The following is a 17727-nucleotide window of genomic DNA, read 5'->3' as shown; positions in this document are numbered from 1 at the left end:
GGAACATCAGCGGAAACCTCGCGAAACGGCATAAATGTTGAAGACGTTAAGACCGCAACAATAAAAGTGTTTTGAGTTAACGCTGATAAAGGGGTTCGTTTGGTTAACAGGGGAAAAGCACATTTCGCTTTCATACGTTATTTCAGAACGAGCTTCGATTCTTGAAAATAAAAATATAGACGCTTAGAAAATGTACGGCACAGAAGGAGGACATTCGGCCCATCGAGTCTGTGCCGCCCCAGACAGAGCCAGCCAGCCAAATCCCACTTTCCAGTTCTTGATTCACAGCCCTCTCGGTTAAAGTACATACCGAAGTGCTTATATTAATTGAGATGAGGGTTTCTGCCTCCAGCACTCGTTCAGGCACTATATTCCGGACCTGTTCCACTTTCTGGGTGAAAACGTTCTCCTCTTATACTTCTACCAATTACATTCAATCTATACTCCCTGGTTATTAACCTCTCTGCTAAGGGAAATGGGTCTTTCCTATCCACTCTATCTAGTCCCCTCATAATTTTATCCGTCTCATAGCGAACCCAGGTAAACCTCTATGGTTCTGTAAACTTCTATATAGTCCAAGTTTTTCTCCCTATATTTTCTGATTTATACTGTTAAATAGCAGATGTCATAAGCACGGTGAAGGCACAACACAGAGAAGACGCGGAACTTAAGGTATATAATCACATTGTGTCATTTCATATACTCTCAACTTGCTTGTGTTATTTTCATTTGCTGCATTGAGTTAACCATGCATGACAAACTTGCATTAATATAGCGCCTTCCACGTCCCCAGGACATCTCAAAAGTACTTCACGTGTCTCTGCCAGCTGCGACTGTCATTAAATGCTCCCCTAGAAAATACCCCATCACAGATTCTCCAGGAGCCGGAAGACCTGCTCAGAAATCACGCCGAATTACATTCAGCCCCCGCCCCTCAGAGTATCGAATTTGAAAAGATCAGCATGGCTTTTAATTCGGCCTCCCGATCTCACCCCGCCTCCCCTCCCCCACTCGCTTTATCTCTGTAACCTCATTCAGTGCTATGCACCCATTCCAAACTCTTCCTCCCTCTCACACTGACCCCTTCCTTTCACCGCTGCATTTCACCATGAATTCAGCATGCCTTCAGCCGCCGTGGTCCCAAATTCCGGAATTCCCTCCCGAAACGCCGTTGCCTCTCTTGCTCCCTTAACTTCGTTAAGACCCTCGTTAAACCAAACCAGGTGAACTAACTTCTAGCCATTTGGGTCCATTCGGACTCCTTACGTGTCGTGAAGCACCTCGGGATTTTTTTGTTTCTGTTGTGGTATTATTGTAGTTATCCTGTCAGCACTTGATAAACTGGACTGCGCACACAGAGCTTGATATATGCATTGTGTCTTTACAGTGGGAATCTTATTCTGCACACTCAACACCTGAGCTCACCTTCAATTTCAAACTGCAAGAATGTTTTAATAGGGGATATACATTTCCCTCTGGTGCATGTATTAAGTAAACTTATGTATAATGCTGTTTTATGGTTTAGCTTATCGCTAACGCCTAACTAGTAGAATAATAAACAGGAGGAGGGAGATGGCGTGCAATCGCAGTTCAGTTAACTTCTAATTCAAATTATTTGAAACTTGCAATAAAAAGACTTGAAATTATCTCCAATTTGCGCTGTTCACCCAGTCGGCCGCTTTCTATTATTCTAAAAGCAAAACAGCACAGGAGCGGGTCGGTTGGAAAGAGCTGCGAATAGTGGAAAAATGAAACACAACACCTCAAGCCTGTGGTCTATTACAGCCGCTGCGTCCGGCGAAAAACTTTCATCTGTCTTTCCACCTGTCCCAGCTGATGTGCACTTGAAACATTTATTTGTGTAGCTGCCAAATCGCATCGACTGCTATCTTGATGAAGGCTTCGTTTGCTGACAACGCAACCACTAGGTGGCGCTGCAATGGCACATGCGCAGCTATGTGGATTTGTCCAATCTACACCATTCCCTTTGTTATCTCTTGCCCCACCCCGGCTCACTTGCTTATAACCTTTGACATTTCCAATATTTGCTAGTTCCCAAGAAGGGTCACTGACCGGAAAAGTTAACTCTGCTTCTCTTTCCACAGATGCTGCCAGACCTGCTGAGTGGTTCCAGCATTTCTTGTTTTTATATGCGCAAATGCAGCCTGTGCCACTAAAACGTCACAGTCTACGACGTCGGGCAGCTGCCAGGATTAAAGATGGCGCTACTCAAATAATCACACGATGGCAACCTAAACACATGACAGCACACAATGGGGGGTGGGGGGGACTGAGCGAGCGAGGGGGGGGGGGAGGTGGGTGGGTGGTGGTGTGTGTGAGTGAGTGGGCGGGGATGAACAGGGCGGTGGGGGGTTGGGGGCTATCAGCGGGGGGGGGGGGGGGGGGGAAGGAGGATGGCGCACCCAGCACCAGCAAGGTCTTCAGCCACGCTCTCCCCACTCCCCCTGTCCCCCCACCCCCCCAGACCTCCTCTCCCCCCACCCTCCAGACCCCTTCTTCCCCCACCCCTGCTCTCTCCCCGCTCCCCAGACCCCCTCTGTGTTTCCCCTCCATCCGAGGTGATTGGTATCACTAGTAGTTACATTCACATGATTGTCACGTTGATGGCAGGGGGACTGTTGTCACTGCATGGATCAGATGTCAATCTAGAGGCTGCAACTACTCATAATTTATTTCCAACCAGCTGTCCACCGGGGTAGAATAGAGGAACATGGATTCTAAACCAATAACAAAACCGCTGCTGACCTGGAAGAAATCTCCCTTCAACTGTGTTTAGAAAGAAGTGAATCAGTCACTGTAAAGAAACAATACAATTTTACTTTCAGGTTGTTTGAAAATTGTCGTTTACTGAGCCTTTTGTTGGATTGGTCCAAGATTCAACTCTGTTCAAATAAGCCAACGGCTTTGGACTATAGAATAGGGGGAAATAACTGCATAAATAAAGAGGCTTGCATTTAGTCAACGCCTTTTACTACCTCAGGACGTCCCAAAGTGTCTCACAGTCAATGGACAACTTTTCAAGTGTAGTTACTGTTGTAACGTAAGAAACGCAGCAGCCAATTTGTGCACAGCAAGATCCCACTGCAATGCGATAAGGGCCAGGTACGTTTTCTCAATGATGTTGGTTGGCGGATAAATAGTGGTCCAGAACATTGGGAGAGCTCACCTGTTCTCCTTTGAAATTATGCTGTGGGATCTTGAGAGGAGAGACCAGGACTCAGATTAACGTTAACTCTGCTTCTCTCTCTACAGATGCTGCCAGACCTGCTGAGTATTTCCGGCATTTCTTGCTTCTATTTCAGATTTCCAGCATCTGCAGTATTTTGCTTTTTTCTCAGTTGAACTGCTCGTCTAAAAGACAGCACCTCCAACAATACCGCACTCGCTCAACACTGCACTGGAAGTGTCAGCCCAGACTTCATACTCAAGTCTCTGGAGTAGGACGTGATCTCACAAACGCCGGACCCAGAGAGGGGATTGCTACCCACTGAGTCATAGAGGAGGTAAACACATTAGAACATGCTGAGCTGACAATTCCGCTGCCCAGTTTAGTTTCACTAATTTTCCATCCTTTCGAGGGGAATCTCCAGCTGTGTTTATGAGGAAACTGTTAACTGGACTTTATGCCCCTGATTGTCTGTCTACACTCAACAATCACACATGAAAGTAACACAAACCACCGGCACCTTGCGTTTGGATGTGTCTCACTCTTCACTACTTCCCTGAAAGCTGATTTCCAAGCGTGCCCTCCAAACAGAGATGAGAGGAATGTTTCCCTACTCCTTTCTGTTCCACTACCTCCACTGGGGTTGAGGTGAGGTAGGGCTTTGCATGTAGCAGCTCCCGGGGTAATTTGGTCTCTGACTCATAGAAACTGTATTTAGAGATCATTCGCCCCGTCGCACTCTCCCCCGCCACAGCTCTTCCACTGCAGCGACCTACTCTGAGCTGATTCTCCTTACCGTCCCTCCCCACGCCCTTAAAGTCTTCCTTGTCTTGTCCCCTTATAAATCAAAGCTATTGCAGGTCACAATATTCCGATACGATTGCTTTGAATATTGGCAGATCTTCTCCACTATGAGACTTGATCCTTCATCAAGGTACTAAAGCAATTACCTGCTCTCTCTGCCAACAGGCACAAGGACACGTTTACTTAAAGATCACATTCCATAATTTCATTTTCTCCTAGTTTCTGATCAACAGTACATTGTTGCCAGGAGTTTCTCTCCCTGCGCCCTGAATTTTATCCATCAAGATGTACAGTCTTGAGGACAATGGTGCAGCACAGACGGGATAATGCGAGCTAAGGGTCCCAAAGGCGAATTATTATTTGGAAGCTGCTGTCGATTGTTAGCACAAGGTGAGTAGGCTAATGGTGCGATGTTTGCGCCGAACATTACATTCTATTTACAGCACAGAAACAGGCCATTCGGCCCAACTGGTCTGTCACTGTTTGTTTTCCAAACAGGCCACCTCCCACCCTACCTCAGCTAATCTTATCAATTCGTTTTCCTTCATGTACTTATCTAGCTTCCCTTTACATGCACCTTTGCGATTCACTTCAACGATTCTACGTGTCAGCACGTTCCGTATTCTCATCACTCCCTGGTTAAAGAGGTTTGTCCTGAATTCCTTACTGGATTTACTAGTTACTACCTTATATTTATGACACCTAATTTTGAACTCTTCCACAAATATAAACATCTTCTCTGCATCTACCCCTTCATAATTTTAAGTACCTCTATTAGGTCTCCCCTCAGCCGTCTCCTAGAGAAACAAGATCCCCTAGCCTGTGCAGTCTTTCTTAATACCTATAACTAGAAGACTAACTGGAGACTTGAATTGTGATTCAGGCTTTCGAGCTTTTTAAAGTTCTTGTTATGGGGAATGCTGCAGTTTTCTAATCAGGGGAGATTCCAGTATTGTAGAGATAGAGAGGATAGATAGGGGTGAGGACAACAGGTGCGGTGCAACAAGGCTTTGACACGAGGCGCTGAAGGGGAAACTGCGGGCGCTGGGGGGTACAAACACTAATACAAACACAAGAAATGCTGGAACCATTCAGCAGATCTGGCAGCTTCTGTGGAAAGAGAAGCAGAGTTAACGTTTCGGGTCAGTGACCCTTCTTCGGTACAAACACTAATTCTGCTTGCAGGCGCATTGCTAGAAGCGGCAATTGCAAGTTGTTCAGGCCCTCTCATCGTTTCCTCCCTGGTTATTCTGCACCAAGAGCGCATTTTCCAAACATTTGAAAGAGCGAGCCAGGGTTAAAGTCTGAAGTGGGACGGTAATAGTGCGCCAGCACCGGAATGTTACCCCGTCCATTTCACTCCAAATGCTGACTGAACAATTGCCTATTTCCAACTCTTTCATTTTGCTGTTTCAGATTTTCTGCATTGGCTTTTTTTTTTTTACCTTTTCAAACCTCTACTTGTGTTCCTGTTCATTTCAAGTTCAGGAATTCAATCATTCCTGAAATTGACAACCCGTTTATGTTTTTTTTGTTCTCGGTGTAATTGAATTAATTTTTATCAAACTCCGACTTGCTTGGTTTAATAGCGGTGTTACATATAGCTCGACCACACTGGACATGACTCACGACTTAGTCAAACGATGAGAATACTAGTTGTTTTGTTGTTCTGGTGCAAATGAAATTGCATTAAATGTTAAATAATCCTTACCTGTTTTAAAAGGTGTCAAAGGAAACATAGAAACAGGTCCAATAGCATTTACACGGGAAATGGGTTCCTGAACAAAAGTATAATTCCAACAATTATAATTCCTCTCTTTTAGAACCAGTTTCCCATTTAGCTGGGACGGATCAATAGAGAGCATTTTCACAGCCACGTCCAGAATCGCTATGTATGCATATCACTAGGATTGTGCCCCTCTGTGTGAGAGAATGCAGCCTGTCCGTGAAAGAGCTCATCTGTGCGGATGAGGAAGAGTGTGTTAAAATTCCGTCTTTCAGATCTAGTTAATCACTGCCTGGGCGGAGCGCAGAAAGGAAAATCCGTCGGGTGCTGTAAGAGACGTGGGATCTTCCCAGCCACATTTCCTCTCTGTGCACTGTCCAGAGTATGTTTGAGGCCCAGGCGGTAGTATCGTAGAATCCGACCACGCAGGAGGAGGCCATTTGGCCCGTCATGCCTGTTGCAATGTCAACTGTCCAATTGAGCCTCACACCCCTGCTTTTCCCCACAAACCCTGCAGATTAGTTCTCTTCAATTAAATGTCTAATTTGGTCAAAGAACCTGATTCGACCGCCCTTTCAGGTAGTTTTCCAGTCCTTAACAACCCTCTGGGTGAAGACATTTCTCCCCATTTCGCCTCTAATTCTTTTCCCAATTATTTTAAATCCATGACCTCTGGTTCCCGACCCACCAGCCACAGGAAACAGTTGCTCCCTACTTGGTCGATGACAATCTCTTATTTCGAACACCTTTATCATTTCTCGCCTTAACTTTCTCCAGTTATGGAGAACAATCGCAGCTTCTCCAAACTCTCCTCATAACTGAAGACCCTCACTGCTGGTACCATCCTGATAAACCTCCTCTGTACTCTCTCCAAGGCCTTGACATCCCCCTAAAGTGTGGTGCCCACAATTATACACAATACTCCAGCCGACGCCTCATCACTGATTTGCAAAACTTTAGCATGACGTTCTTGATTTTGAATTCGATTCCCCCATTTACAAAGCCAAATATCCAATACGCTTTCTTAACTGCCTTATCAACTTGCCCTACTGCCTTAAAAGTTTGTGAATGTTCACCCCCAGGGTCGCTTGCGCCCCTTCAAAATACTATCGTTTAGATTATACTGCCTCTTCAAGTTCTCCCTTCCAAAGTGCACACTTATCGGCATTAAATCGCATCTGCCGCGTAAATGCCCATTGTACCAATCTGTTGATGTTGCCCTGAACTCAGCTACAATTACTATTTACCACGTTGCCACGTTTTATATCATCTACAAATTTCGAAACTTCACTCCTTATACACAAGTCCAGATGGTTTTGACATAACAAAAAGGAGCAATGGTCCTAATACCCACCCCTAGGAATCTCTATTGCATAGTTCTCACCATAGTCAGGGGGAGGGGGGGGGGGGGGAATCATTCACTTTTACTCTCTTCCCTATCCTCAGCTAATTATCTACCCAAGTTACTTGGTGAAGCTAACAACCCAGCCCAAGTGTGTGCTTCAGCTGTGAAGTGCCATTGAGACAGAATGTGAGTGTGTGCGTGTGTGTGTGTGCAAGAGGCGGGGCGGGGTCGTTAAGACAATTTGCCAGAAAAAAAAACTGCGATTCTGTAAACAGCCTGCACTTCATTTTTTTCCGTCGCTCATATCCGGAATCGAACTCAGGTTCCACTGCATTGCTCAAATTTTCCTGTCTGTATACCAATGGAAGTATTTTCTGAAGTTGTTCTATCGCCTACAGAGAGAATGGATTGGGCTGCAGTTACCTGGGCAATCGCCATTTTCTCCGGTAAGCAGTCTTTTGATCATTTCTGGCACACCAGGTTCACACGCACACATACGGTAGATTTTCAACTTGACGGCTGGGCGCAAAATTGGCGTTGCGCAGTGCCCGCCTGTTATTGAAATAGACTCATTTTCAATTCCATTAATTTCATAATGACTTTAATTAAATGCCGCATCACGTAATTAGACATTAATTTTCCCTTATCACAGCGCCATGGTAATTCTGTTTATCCATTTGCAGCAGTTACTGTAGGTAAAATCACAGTAATTCAGAGGCCGGAATCTCTCAGCAAGGCGGTGGGAGAGACCGTCAACCTCAACTGCACATATGAAGGTCCCACTGGAATCGGCGACTACAAATGGCACCGAGGCACGAAACAGGGAAATGAAGTTTCCAACCGTACGGCCGAATTCCGAGGTAGGGTGTTCGGGCCAAGTAAAGAGGATTTCAGCAGGAGGAGAGACGCCTCGATTAGAATAATCGAGCTGAAACCGGAGGATACCGGTTTCTATTTTTGCAACGTGATGATCGGAATCGGAGTAGCGTCTGGAGCCGGGACCACATTGAGAGTGATACGTGATAAACCTGGTAAGTTTGGGCTGGTGAGATTATTGTTACGAATCAAATAGGAGATTTTTCCAGTGAGTAGCATTGGCCGAAAGGGTAGGTTATCCATTAGATCGATTGGAACTCCCAACCCCGCGACCTCCAGCACCGATGAGGACAACGAGAATAGCTACATGGAACACCGAAAGTCCATGTTCCATTCCAAGTTACACACCATCCTGACTTTAAAAAAAACATATCGCCGTTCCGTCATTGTCACTGGGTCAAAATCCTGGAACTCCCTTCCTGTGAGTGTACCTACAGCACATGGACTGCAGCGGTTCAAGAAGGCAGCTCACCACCACCTTCTCAAAGACACCATGGGATGATATCCCGACAATTTTGTTATTTTAAAAAATAATTAAATTTAGTTGCCTATAATTTTCGGCAGAACTGCAGTCAACTAGTCAACCCAATGAAGACTGGGTGCCGCCTAAGGAGCATCTTGCTATTTCAGCATACCGATATCAAGCAGGCTATTGAGAATAAACAATGATAAATTAGATCTCGCTATCATTTGGTAAATGGAGGTGGAGCTGTATATGTAAACATAAACTAATACATTGGCCTCCGTTAAAATGCTCGGCCCCCTACAGAACCACATTAACCACCCAGTTTAGGCAAGTCCAATATCTGCACGCTCTTTTTCTCTTAACCCTCCCGTAAATCTGAGGGAAGTTGTGTCTTTTCGTTCCCGGATCCCCAGGATGTAGTGGATTCAGAAAAACCCGGCGGCAGGAACGACATTCTGAGCAGACCGCACCCGTTTCCACCACCCCACATCCCGCCAACTAAATGAAAGGAAATTGGCACCAACAAGTTAAGCGTCCTTCCATTGAAATTCCCACAGTGTAAATTCAAGGGTGGGAATCTCTCCGTTTGACCGCTCGTGCCACTTTGCGCTCTAATCCGTGACTCAGTTTGATGTGTGCAGTGAGAAATGTTAGTATAGCGCCACATTTCAAAGGGATTGGAATCTGCGTCATATCTACTGACAGTCAATCTCAATGTGAACACTACCCTGCTCATGACCGCCTTGTCTATACATTTTCATGCAGATTCTGAAGACAGTAGCAATGACAAGTACATAATAAAGATCCCATCATTTGGCTATGTGGCGGCACCAGTGGCGTCTCTCCTGATCAGCGTTGTACTCATATTTGTTATCAGAAGCTGCCTTAAGAAAGGTAACGATGCCAATTGTAGCTCTGTACATTTTCATGCGAATGGTAAATTCTTTGCTAATTTTAACCTCACCCGTCGGGCGGGAAACCCACAGAACCGGCTGAAACGCCGGGTTTAAACCCGCCCAATATTGTTCTCCCGTTGATTTCAAGTACGCGTAAAATTGCAACCCCACCCTGTCAGCTTCTCGACGAGTTGGGTTAAATTTAAATTGGCCAGTCCATTCGCTACCAATTATATCAATAAGAAGCAAATGAAATAATAGCTTCAGCTCTTTAATTTTTTTGTCTTCACCTTCCTTTCCTCACAGCCACTCGTCAGCAACCCGCAAGGTAGCTGTAAACATAGAACTACTTCTTTTATATCGTCATTTTCTTTTTCATTGGTGTTTTCTCGAGCGTCTAAATTTCCTGATGCCTCCTTTTGCTCCAGGCCAGATCCAATAAACGCAGAGATCCCGGAAAAGGGTGAGTAACAGAGAGAAATGTGTACAGCCTAGTGCTTTTGATAAACGCAAACAGTCGACTGAATTTGATTTCTAGTTGCTAGTCTGGTTAATTTTATGATCTATTAGTTATAATCTGTGATTCTGTTGGTAACTAAAGGATACAAATTTAAAATGACTGGGAAAAAGCCGGAGCGAGATGTGGTTTTTCTTTATAACTCAACGAATTGTTATGATCGGGGATGTATTGCCTGAAAGGGTGATGGAAGCGGATTTAGTCGCAACTTTGAAAAGGAAGTCGGATATATGCTTATAAAGGGACACCTTGCTGGATATGTGGAAGGATCAGGAATGGGGCTAATTAGTAACTCTTTCAGAGAGTCAGCACAGGCAGCTTGGGCCGAATGGCCTTCTCCTCAGCTGAATGATTCTCTGATTCAATAACTCCTGTTTCCAGAACAGTCATTAAGTGAGACATATTAGATGTTCTGGTCACAAAGTCAACTTAGAGTGTTAAGATTTATGGTTAATAAAATACTTTATACGATTTTCTTATCATACGCTGATTTTGTGAGAAATTATTACATGATATTGTTATGTACGTTTCAATGTCACGATTGTAGTATATTCGCTCTAATCTCGTACCATAAGTGCTTGGCGTGCTCATATCAAATTTCTTCGTCCACTAGTTTAAGCACTTAAAATAATGGGCGGAGAAATTAGATGTGAATACAGTACCTACAAATCGCAGAGGGGAACTTGACTGCTTTATATTGTCCAGCTTAGATCAGAGAGAGATACAGCACTGAAACAGGCCCTTCGGCCCATTGAGTCTGTGCCGACAAATAACCACCCATTTATACTAATCCTACATTTATCCCATATTCCCTACCATATCCCCACCTACCTACACTAGGGACAATTTACAATGGCCAATTTACCTATCAACCTGCAGGTCTTTGGCTGTGGTAGGAAACTGGAGCACCCGGCGGAAACCCACACGGTCACAGGGAGAACTTGCAAACTCCACACAGGCAGTACCCAGAACTGAACCCGGGTCGCTGGAGCTGTGAGGCTGTAAATTGTAAAGCATATCTTGCGCTATGCTAATTGCATCATATTGTTCTAAGATACTGTATATCCTACCATATATTTCATTGCATTGTGCTCTACAGTTTTCAAAAATGTAATGTTGTATGCTATAGCATTATACATCAGTGTATTTATGACCCAGTGTGTTGTATTTTCTTGTATAGATCACATTAATTTATACGATGTCATTCCGCCTTCCCCGCCCCCTGTTTTACAGAGACAAATAATAGCTCTGAGCGCAGAGGAACAAATGGGGTATGTAACGCTATTTATGTTATTGCTAAGCCAAGTGACCTGTGGTTTATTTTTCCATCTACATTATAATCTAAGAAGCTTTCTTAGTTGTCTGTAGTAATATAAACAAACAGAAACAAGTTGGAGGGCCTCAATTGTTTTTGTTGAGGATGTATGGTAGATGTTTAATTTGCCACACGGAGGGAAAGCGAGAACAAGCCAAAAGATTTGCAGGTTGGTAGGTCAATTGGCCATTATGATTTGCCCCTAGTATAGGTAGGTGGTAGGGAAATATAGGGACAGGTGGGGATGTGGTAGGAATATGGGATTAGTGTAGGATTAGTATATATGGGTGGTTGATGGTCGGCACAGACTCGGTGGGCCGAAGGGCCTGTTTCAGTGCTGTATCTCTAAACTAAACTAAACTAAACTGCAGCCCGTACCAAAGGCCAGCTTTACGCGCAGGCGCGGCAATTTTAAAAATTAATCGAAACATGGACTAAAATATTAGTTAGAATTCAACAAGAAGCATCCAGGAAATGCATGATTGCAGTCCCAGAATTCAAACAGCCATACACACTGAAACACACACACACACATATAAGAGACATCCGCAAACAAGAGTCACACATATGAAGCATAACCCAGACACATAAAATAAGGCAACCAGCCCTCTATATAAACATATGCACATATACACAAAACACATAGAATTTGATGAGTGGAGATAATAAGAAAGAACAAAAATGCTGGAATTCTGGAGTCAAAACATGAAATGCTGGATATACAAAGGCGGTCAGTCAGCGCCCGAAAATAGTAAAGGCAGGATAACTGGTGGGATGTAACATTTCCTCTGAACAGAAAGTTCTCCTGAACAGTTATTACCAGGGTTAATATGTTTTTCACAGATGCTGTAAATATCATTGAAAGGTATAAGATTCTGAGCGAGATTGACAGGGTAGACGCTGAGGCAGTTTTACCTGGCTGGAGAGCCTCGAACTCGGGGACATAATCTCAAGATAAGGACTGAGGTGAGGAGAAATTTCTTCACTCAGAGGATTGTGAATCTTGGGAATTCTCCAGCCCAGATTGTTCAGTTGCTGCGTATATCCAAGACTGAAATGGACAGATTTTTCGGCTCTAAAGGAATCAGGAGATATAGGGAACGGGTGGGAAAGTGGAATTGAGGTCGAAGATCAGCCATGATCGTATTGCGAATTGCTTTCAAATGCATGGGTTTTAACATTGTAGTTGTAATAATTTAATAACAGTTGTCTGTTTCCTCTGTTTGTTATATATTTGATTGAATTGTGCAATCTTTGACACACTGAAATCTATTCAAAGGAACAACAATATTTAGAACAGTGTTTTCTGTTCTATTTAACTGTGCAATATTTGATGGGTGGACTTATATACTATTTATTGAGAATGTTTGAACGGTTAAATTATAATTCATTGAAACTGTACAACATGTCGTTGCTGGGTGTTAATCATTGCACTGTGTTTGATGCCTAAGTTATATTCAATTTATAATATTTTGTTCAACACTGAAATACTTTAATCTCAATAGAGAGAGGAAGATAATCTCAATAGAGAGGAAGACAATGTGCAATACGCCACGCTGAATCTGCGGGAGAACAATCAAACAGAGCACCCCCTGAACCAAGAAGCAGTTCTGTATGCCACGGTGAAGTAAGCGGAGCTGATACAATTCATCCCAGTGTTGAGACCGCAGAGGCTGACAAAGGATGTAATTTCTGCAGAGTTGTCCCCATCTCCCGCCGTAATTTCGACGGAAACTCTGGCATCTCTGGGGCTCCTGCTGGTCTTCAACGGGGGAAGATCGGGACAACTCTCCATGGAAATTCCAGAGGAATGCTTGGATCTCCACCTTAATGAGTAACATTGATCCACTTATGTACAAATTATGAGGGTTTGGAATCTCTAATTCTTTAACATAAGGCTCTTTGGTATTAGATGAGAATATCACGTTTGTATAAAATGTATTTGCCCCCCATTTTTACAGAGTATTATTTATTTTTATTTAGAGATACAGCACTGAAACAGGCCCTTCGGCCCACTGAGTCTGTGCCAACCAACAACCACCCATTTATACTAATTCGACATGAATCCCATATTCCCTACCACATCCCCACCATTCTCCTACCACATACCTACACGAGGGGCAATTTACAATGACCAATTACCTATCAACCTGCAAGTCTTTGGCTGTGGGAGGAAACCAGAGCACCCAGTGGAAACCCACACAGTCACAGGGAGAACTTGCAAACTCCACACAGGCAGTACCCAGAACGGAACCCAGGTCGCTGGAGCTGTGAGGCTGCGGTGCTAACCACTGCACTACTGTGCCACCCTACATTACCCCACTTAAATAAACAGGTTCATGCATCTGTTAAAATTGATGTAAACATGTTGAATGTTAACACTCGTTACTGTTTAATCCAACCAGTTTCATCATATAACTCCATAAAGGTTATCAGAATCCGATATAGTATTTCATATTTTCGTAATATCAGTTCTTCTCAGTCGACTCAACGGTTTTGTTGATTTTTCGTGATACCTTTAATGAAAAATATTTACTCTACGTTAAGTTTCATGTGGGATCAACTCTGACGGTGATCTCCTGATCCCTGTGGTATAGTCGGAGAAAGATGTAATTGCTAAACAGGAGTTCCACTGAATTTCCAGCGAAGTCACGGCAGGAGATCGGGGCAAAATCTGCCCTAAGAAATATTACTCATTGTAAAGTATGACTTTGCAGGACGTCGCACAGCTTTTCGCACCTGAACACTTTAGGGCAGATACAGGTAGACGTTTAGCTTCACTGTCCAGGCGTTAAGCACCGTCAGGGCAAAGTGTGGATAAAAATCTGATGGGAAGTTCCAATACCTCAAACTGAATTCGCCGGAATTTCCTTCCATTGATTTTGATGAGAGGAAAATCCAGCGCTTTATGTTTCTGCCATGAAAAAATCCCATCTAAACGTTCCTTTCTACTTCTCCCAGAATTAACAGCCAGGCAGTAAACACCAAGATCTACCCAATAGTCACTGTTAACTTACAGGGAACTATAGCAACAAATTTGCACCAAACATGGTTTCTCAAACAGCAAATTAAAATAATTGGGGAGTTCATTTTTGTGGGGTTGGTTGGATTGTCTGAGTGAGACATAAGAAAGTTCCCTGCCCTCCTTCCAATAGTGCCACGGTATATTCTACATCATCCTTAACTAGGTCCACAGTGCTTCATCCAAGCGAAGGTGCCGCCATCAATACCGTGCTCCCTCGCTATCGTACTGGCCCACGTTCCCTGCTCCAGTTCCTGGAATGGGACTTGATCCACAATCTTCTACTGTGGAGGTCAGCCTTTTACCGGTTCAGTAAGATTTCTACTTCTGTGACAATCAATGTGAGTCTCTGCGCCGTGGAACCAATTCAGTAAAAACTGGGAATAGGCTGTTACAGTGTTTGTCAGGGGCCCTCACAGCTGGTAGAAAGAGGTGACTTTCATCTGGCACTACATTTATCCCAGGGCGAGGAAATGAAAGAGGATTTCAGCTTTTCCTCTCAATGTCCACACTTGCTGTCATGGCCTCTCCCTGATGGGTCAAATACAACACCTGTCTGGTACTGAGTTGAACACGGGGACATCTGCACCGCCATCATTCCATTAGTTCCTCCTATAGAATGATAGAACACAGATGGAAGCCATTCAGCCCATTGTGCCGTGTGTCAGGCAAATCCCACACCTGCCAAGACTGAGGCACACATAATTTCGCCACATGAACAAAAACTTAAAAATTGTAAACCCTGACTGGAAGGACATTTACATAGTACCAGACAATGTTGAAACAATGGGGACCCAGCAGTTGAGTCTCCAATATACAGAAGTGGCCAGATCAGTTTTAGTCACATGACTAACTGTTGCCGAGAAATTTGAACTTCCAACAAAGTAAGTTGAAGAGACTGTTCCATGGAGGAGCTAGTCACATGACTAACCTGCTGGGAAACCTGGGAGGATTTTTTGAATTTGAACTCCCAACAAAGGGATTTGAGGAGAGAATGCTATGTGCTCATGGACTGAGAACATCTCCTGTCCTGCCTGCTCATCTCTCAGGGAACCGAAACTGTTGAATACACATAAACTCAGAGAAACTAAAGGTTTCCTACATTAGCAAGGTTTTAAGAAGACTACTGGGCCACAGTGAAACACAAGACCATATCTTCAATCAAGGATTACAGCGAGCTCGAGAAACAATACAAGATATTGCCTCAAACTGTTCTACTTATCTTTTCCTCTGCTCTTTTCTGTCCCTATCTGCATGTCTATATCGCATGTGCATGCTAACGTGGGCATGTCATATATCCGTAGGCATGAGCCATATTAGAGTTTAAGGTAAAGTTTAATAAATGTAATCTTTCTGCTTCAAACCAAAGAAAGCCCGTTTCTTCTTTGTCTTATAATTGAAAACACTGAACAAGAATTCACAAAAAGGCAAGCTCAAAACACAGTGTGTTTAAAATTAAACCCCGTTACAATAAGACCAGGTAAAGACAGCCAAAGACCTCTAGAAACATTGCTCACCTCGTCATAACAGAAATTGGGTGCTACCATCTGGATTGTTACCCACAGACAAACGAGTGAAATTGCAAGTGGGGATCCAAATTGTTCCTAAACAAAAAAGAGCAGATCAATACAGGTTTTCTTGTGGTTGTGTGTGATTGCATACTAATATGTTTGCAACTGAAACGAGTAGCTCTCCAAGCCAGGGTGAAATGACTTGGGATAAGTTAAAAGCACTGTCTATGGAGGAGTTGAGAAAAATGGCTGAGCCATGTGGGATCACTGTATGTGGCAAGGCTAGGAAGTCTGAACTCCAAAGGCTAGTGGCCAACCATTTTCCCCTTGAATCTGAGGAGGCAGAGGCAGTGTTAGAAGTAGACCCAGAGAGGGTACTACAAGCAAAGATACAATTGAAACAAAGGAAACTTGAATCAGAAGACAGAGAAGAGAAAGAGAGAGAGAGAGGCAGAAGAGGGAAAAAGAAAGGTCCTTCCAAAAGGAACGTGAAGAAAATAAAACACAGGAGAGAGAAAGAGAGAGAGAAAGACAGGAGAAGGAATGAGAGAGGAAAGGAGAGACAGAGACAGAGAAAGAATATTCTGGAAAGAATGCGAAAAACGAGAGTTGAAGCAGCTCGAGCTAACTTGGGGGCGACAGAGTAACTCAAGTGAAAGCATAGCCAATATGGATGATCAGAATTCAGGACTGCACAGAAGATTGCTAAAGCTCGCCCAACTACTTCCAAAATTCAATGAGAATGATGTGGAAGCATTTTTCATGCCCTTTGAGAAACTGGCAAGGCAGCTAAAATGGCAACTGAAACCTAGTCTCCTTTACCGCAAAGCAAACTAACTGGAAAAACCCATGAGGTCGATTCCTTGCTGCCAGATGAGAGTTCATCAAACTATGAACTGACCAAAAATACTATTCTTGGGACATATGAATTAGTACCCGAAGCCTACCACCAAAAGTTTAGAACCCTCAAAAAGCAAGCCAATCAAACGTATCTGGAGTTTGAAAGAAGTAAGCATCTGGCATTTGACCAGTGGCTGAGGGCTCTAAAAATACACTTATCAGACTCTCAGAGAAGTAATCCTGCTAGAGGAATTAAAAAACTCCCATTCTTAATAAAGAATTATTAGAGGGCAGTGTATGACTGTACCTGCACACTGGCTGCACCCGGAGTGCGACCTAGTTTTGGGACCAGTCACTGTAGGGATTGTCCCTAGCTTACCTGTGGGCGGGTTTGACCTGCTCCTAGGTAAGAACCTGGCAGGGGTGAAGGTCGTAGCATCCCCCCATCCCCCAGTAGTGAAAGAAAGACCATGGAGGTAAGAGGGATGCGACTGTGGTGGGAGATGGTCCCTGTGCAGTTTCCCTGAATGTGTAATGCATCAGGCTATGATCAAGCCAGCTCCCCAGAGGAGACTGCATTGGCACTGCAGGCAGATGACCATCAGGTCTGCCTGGCTGAGACTTCCTTTGGACAGTTAGGAGACCCAGGGAATTAATTAAACAGCTTTTCCCCAGCTGAGGCGCAGCGAGCCGACCCAGTATTGAAAGAATTAGCACAGGCTGCCTAATCTGAAAGTGAAGCAGAGGGTGTCTCTGATTGCTACTTTTAAAAAAATGAGGTACTGATGTGGAAATGGTGTTCTCCTCACAGAACTGAGGGCAAGGAGTGGACAGTAGTTCCCCGGTTAGTGGTACCACAGAGGTACCGAAGAGAAATATTAAGAAGGACCCACGAGACTAAAGTGGCTGTACATGCCGGTATATGAAAGACCAAAACGCACATAAGACAGCAGTTTGACAGGTCAAAACACCACAAAGATGTGGTGGAGTACTGCAGGAGTTAGCACATGTGCCAAGTTGAGGGGAATCCCCAACCTACTGTTCACCCTGGACCGCTAAGTCCTGTACCCGTGTAAGGAGGACCCTCCAGCAGAAGGCTGCTGAACCTCAAGGGACCCTTGCTGAGAACAAAAAGGGGCAGACAGGCACACAGCTGGCAAAAGTTTTGAAGGGGAAAAAATGACCCAGAGGGCAGGTTAAAGGAAGTCCAGGAAGAATCCTG

The 17727-nt window shown here is 44.1% G+C and overlaps 1 protein-coding gene across 5 annotated transcripts; it reads left to right on the top strand.

The window, feature by feature from the left end:
* Positions 1 to 3362: 3362 nt before the first annotated feature.
* Positions 3363 to 15384, top strand: LOC137345997 (natural cytotoxicity triggering receptor 3-like). 5 transcript variants are annotated; one of them, XR_010968630.1, is made up of 10 exons: positions 3363 to 3524; positions 4211 to 4381; positions 7461 to 7508; positions 7746 to 8093; positions 9170 to 9298; positions 9607 to 9628; positions 9729 to 9763; positions 11051 to 11088; positions 11976 to 12098; positions 12638 to 12718. XR_010968630.1 is itself a non-coding variant. In XM_068009294.1 (9 exons), the coding sequence occupies exons 2-9, from the start codon at positions 4318 to 4320 to the stop codon at positions 12761 to 12763; spliced, it is 807 nt and encodes a 268-aa protein (XP_067865395.1). In that variant the 5' UTR covers positions 3363 to 3524; positions 4211 to 4317; the 3' UTR covers positions 12764 to 15384. The 5 variants fall into 5 exon arrangements, 3 of the variants coding, with proteins under 3 accessions (XP_067865395.1, XP_067865393.1, XP_067865396.1); XR_010968629.1 differs by having other exon boundaries at positions 10998 to 11088; XM_068009294.1 differs by lacking the exon at positions 11976 to 12098 and having other exon boundaries at positions 7749 to 8093; positions 12638 to 15384.
* Positions 15385 to 17727: the final 2343 nt, after the last annotated feature.

The sequence above is a fragment of the Heterodontus francisci genome, chromosome 29 (genome assembly GCF_036365525.1).
Source record: "Heterodontus francisci isolate sHetFra1 chromosome 29, sHetFra1.hap1, whole genome shotgun sequence".
In the NCBI taxonomy this organism is placed as follows: domain Eukaryota; kingdom Metazoa; phylum Chordata; class Chondrichthyes; order Heterodontiformes; family Heterodontidae; genus Heterodontus; species Heterodontus francisci.
This window is presented reverse-complemented; position numbering and strand designations above follow the sequence as displayed.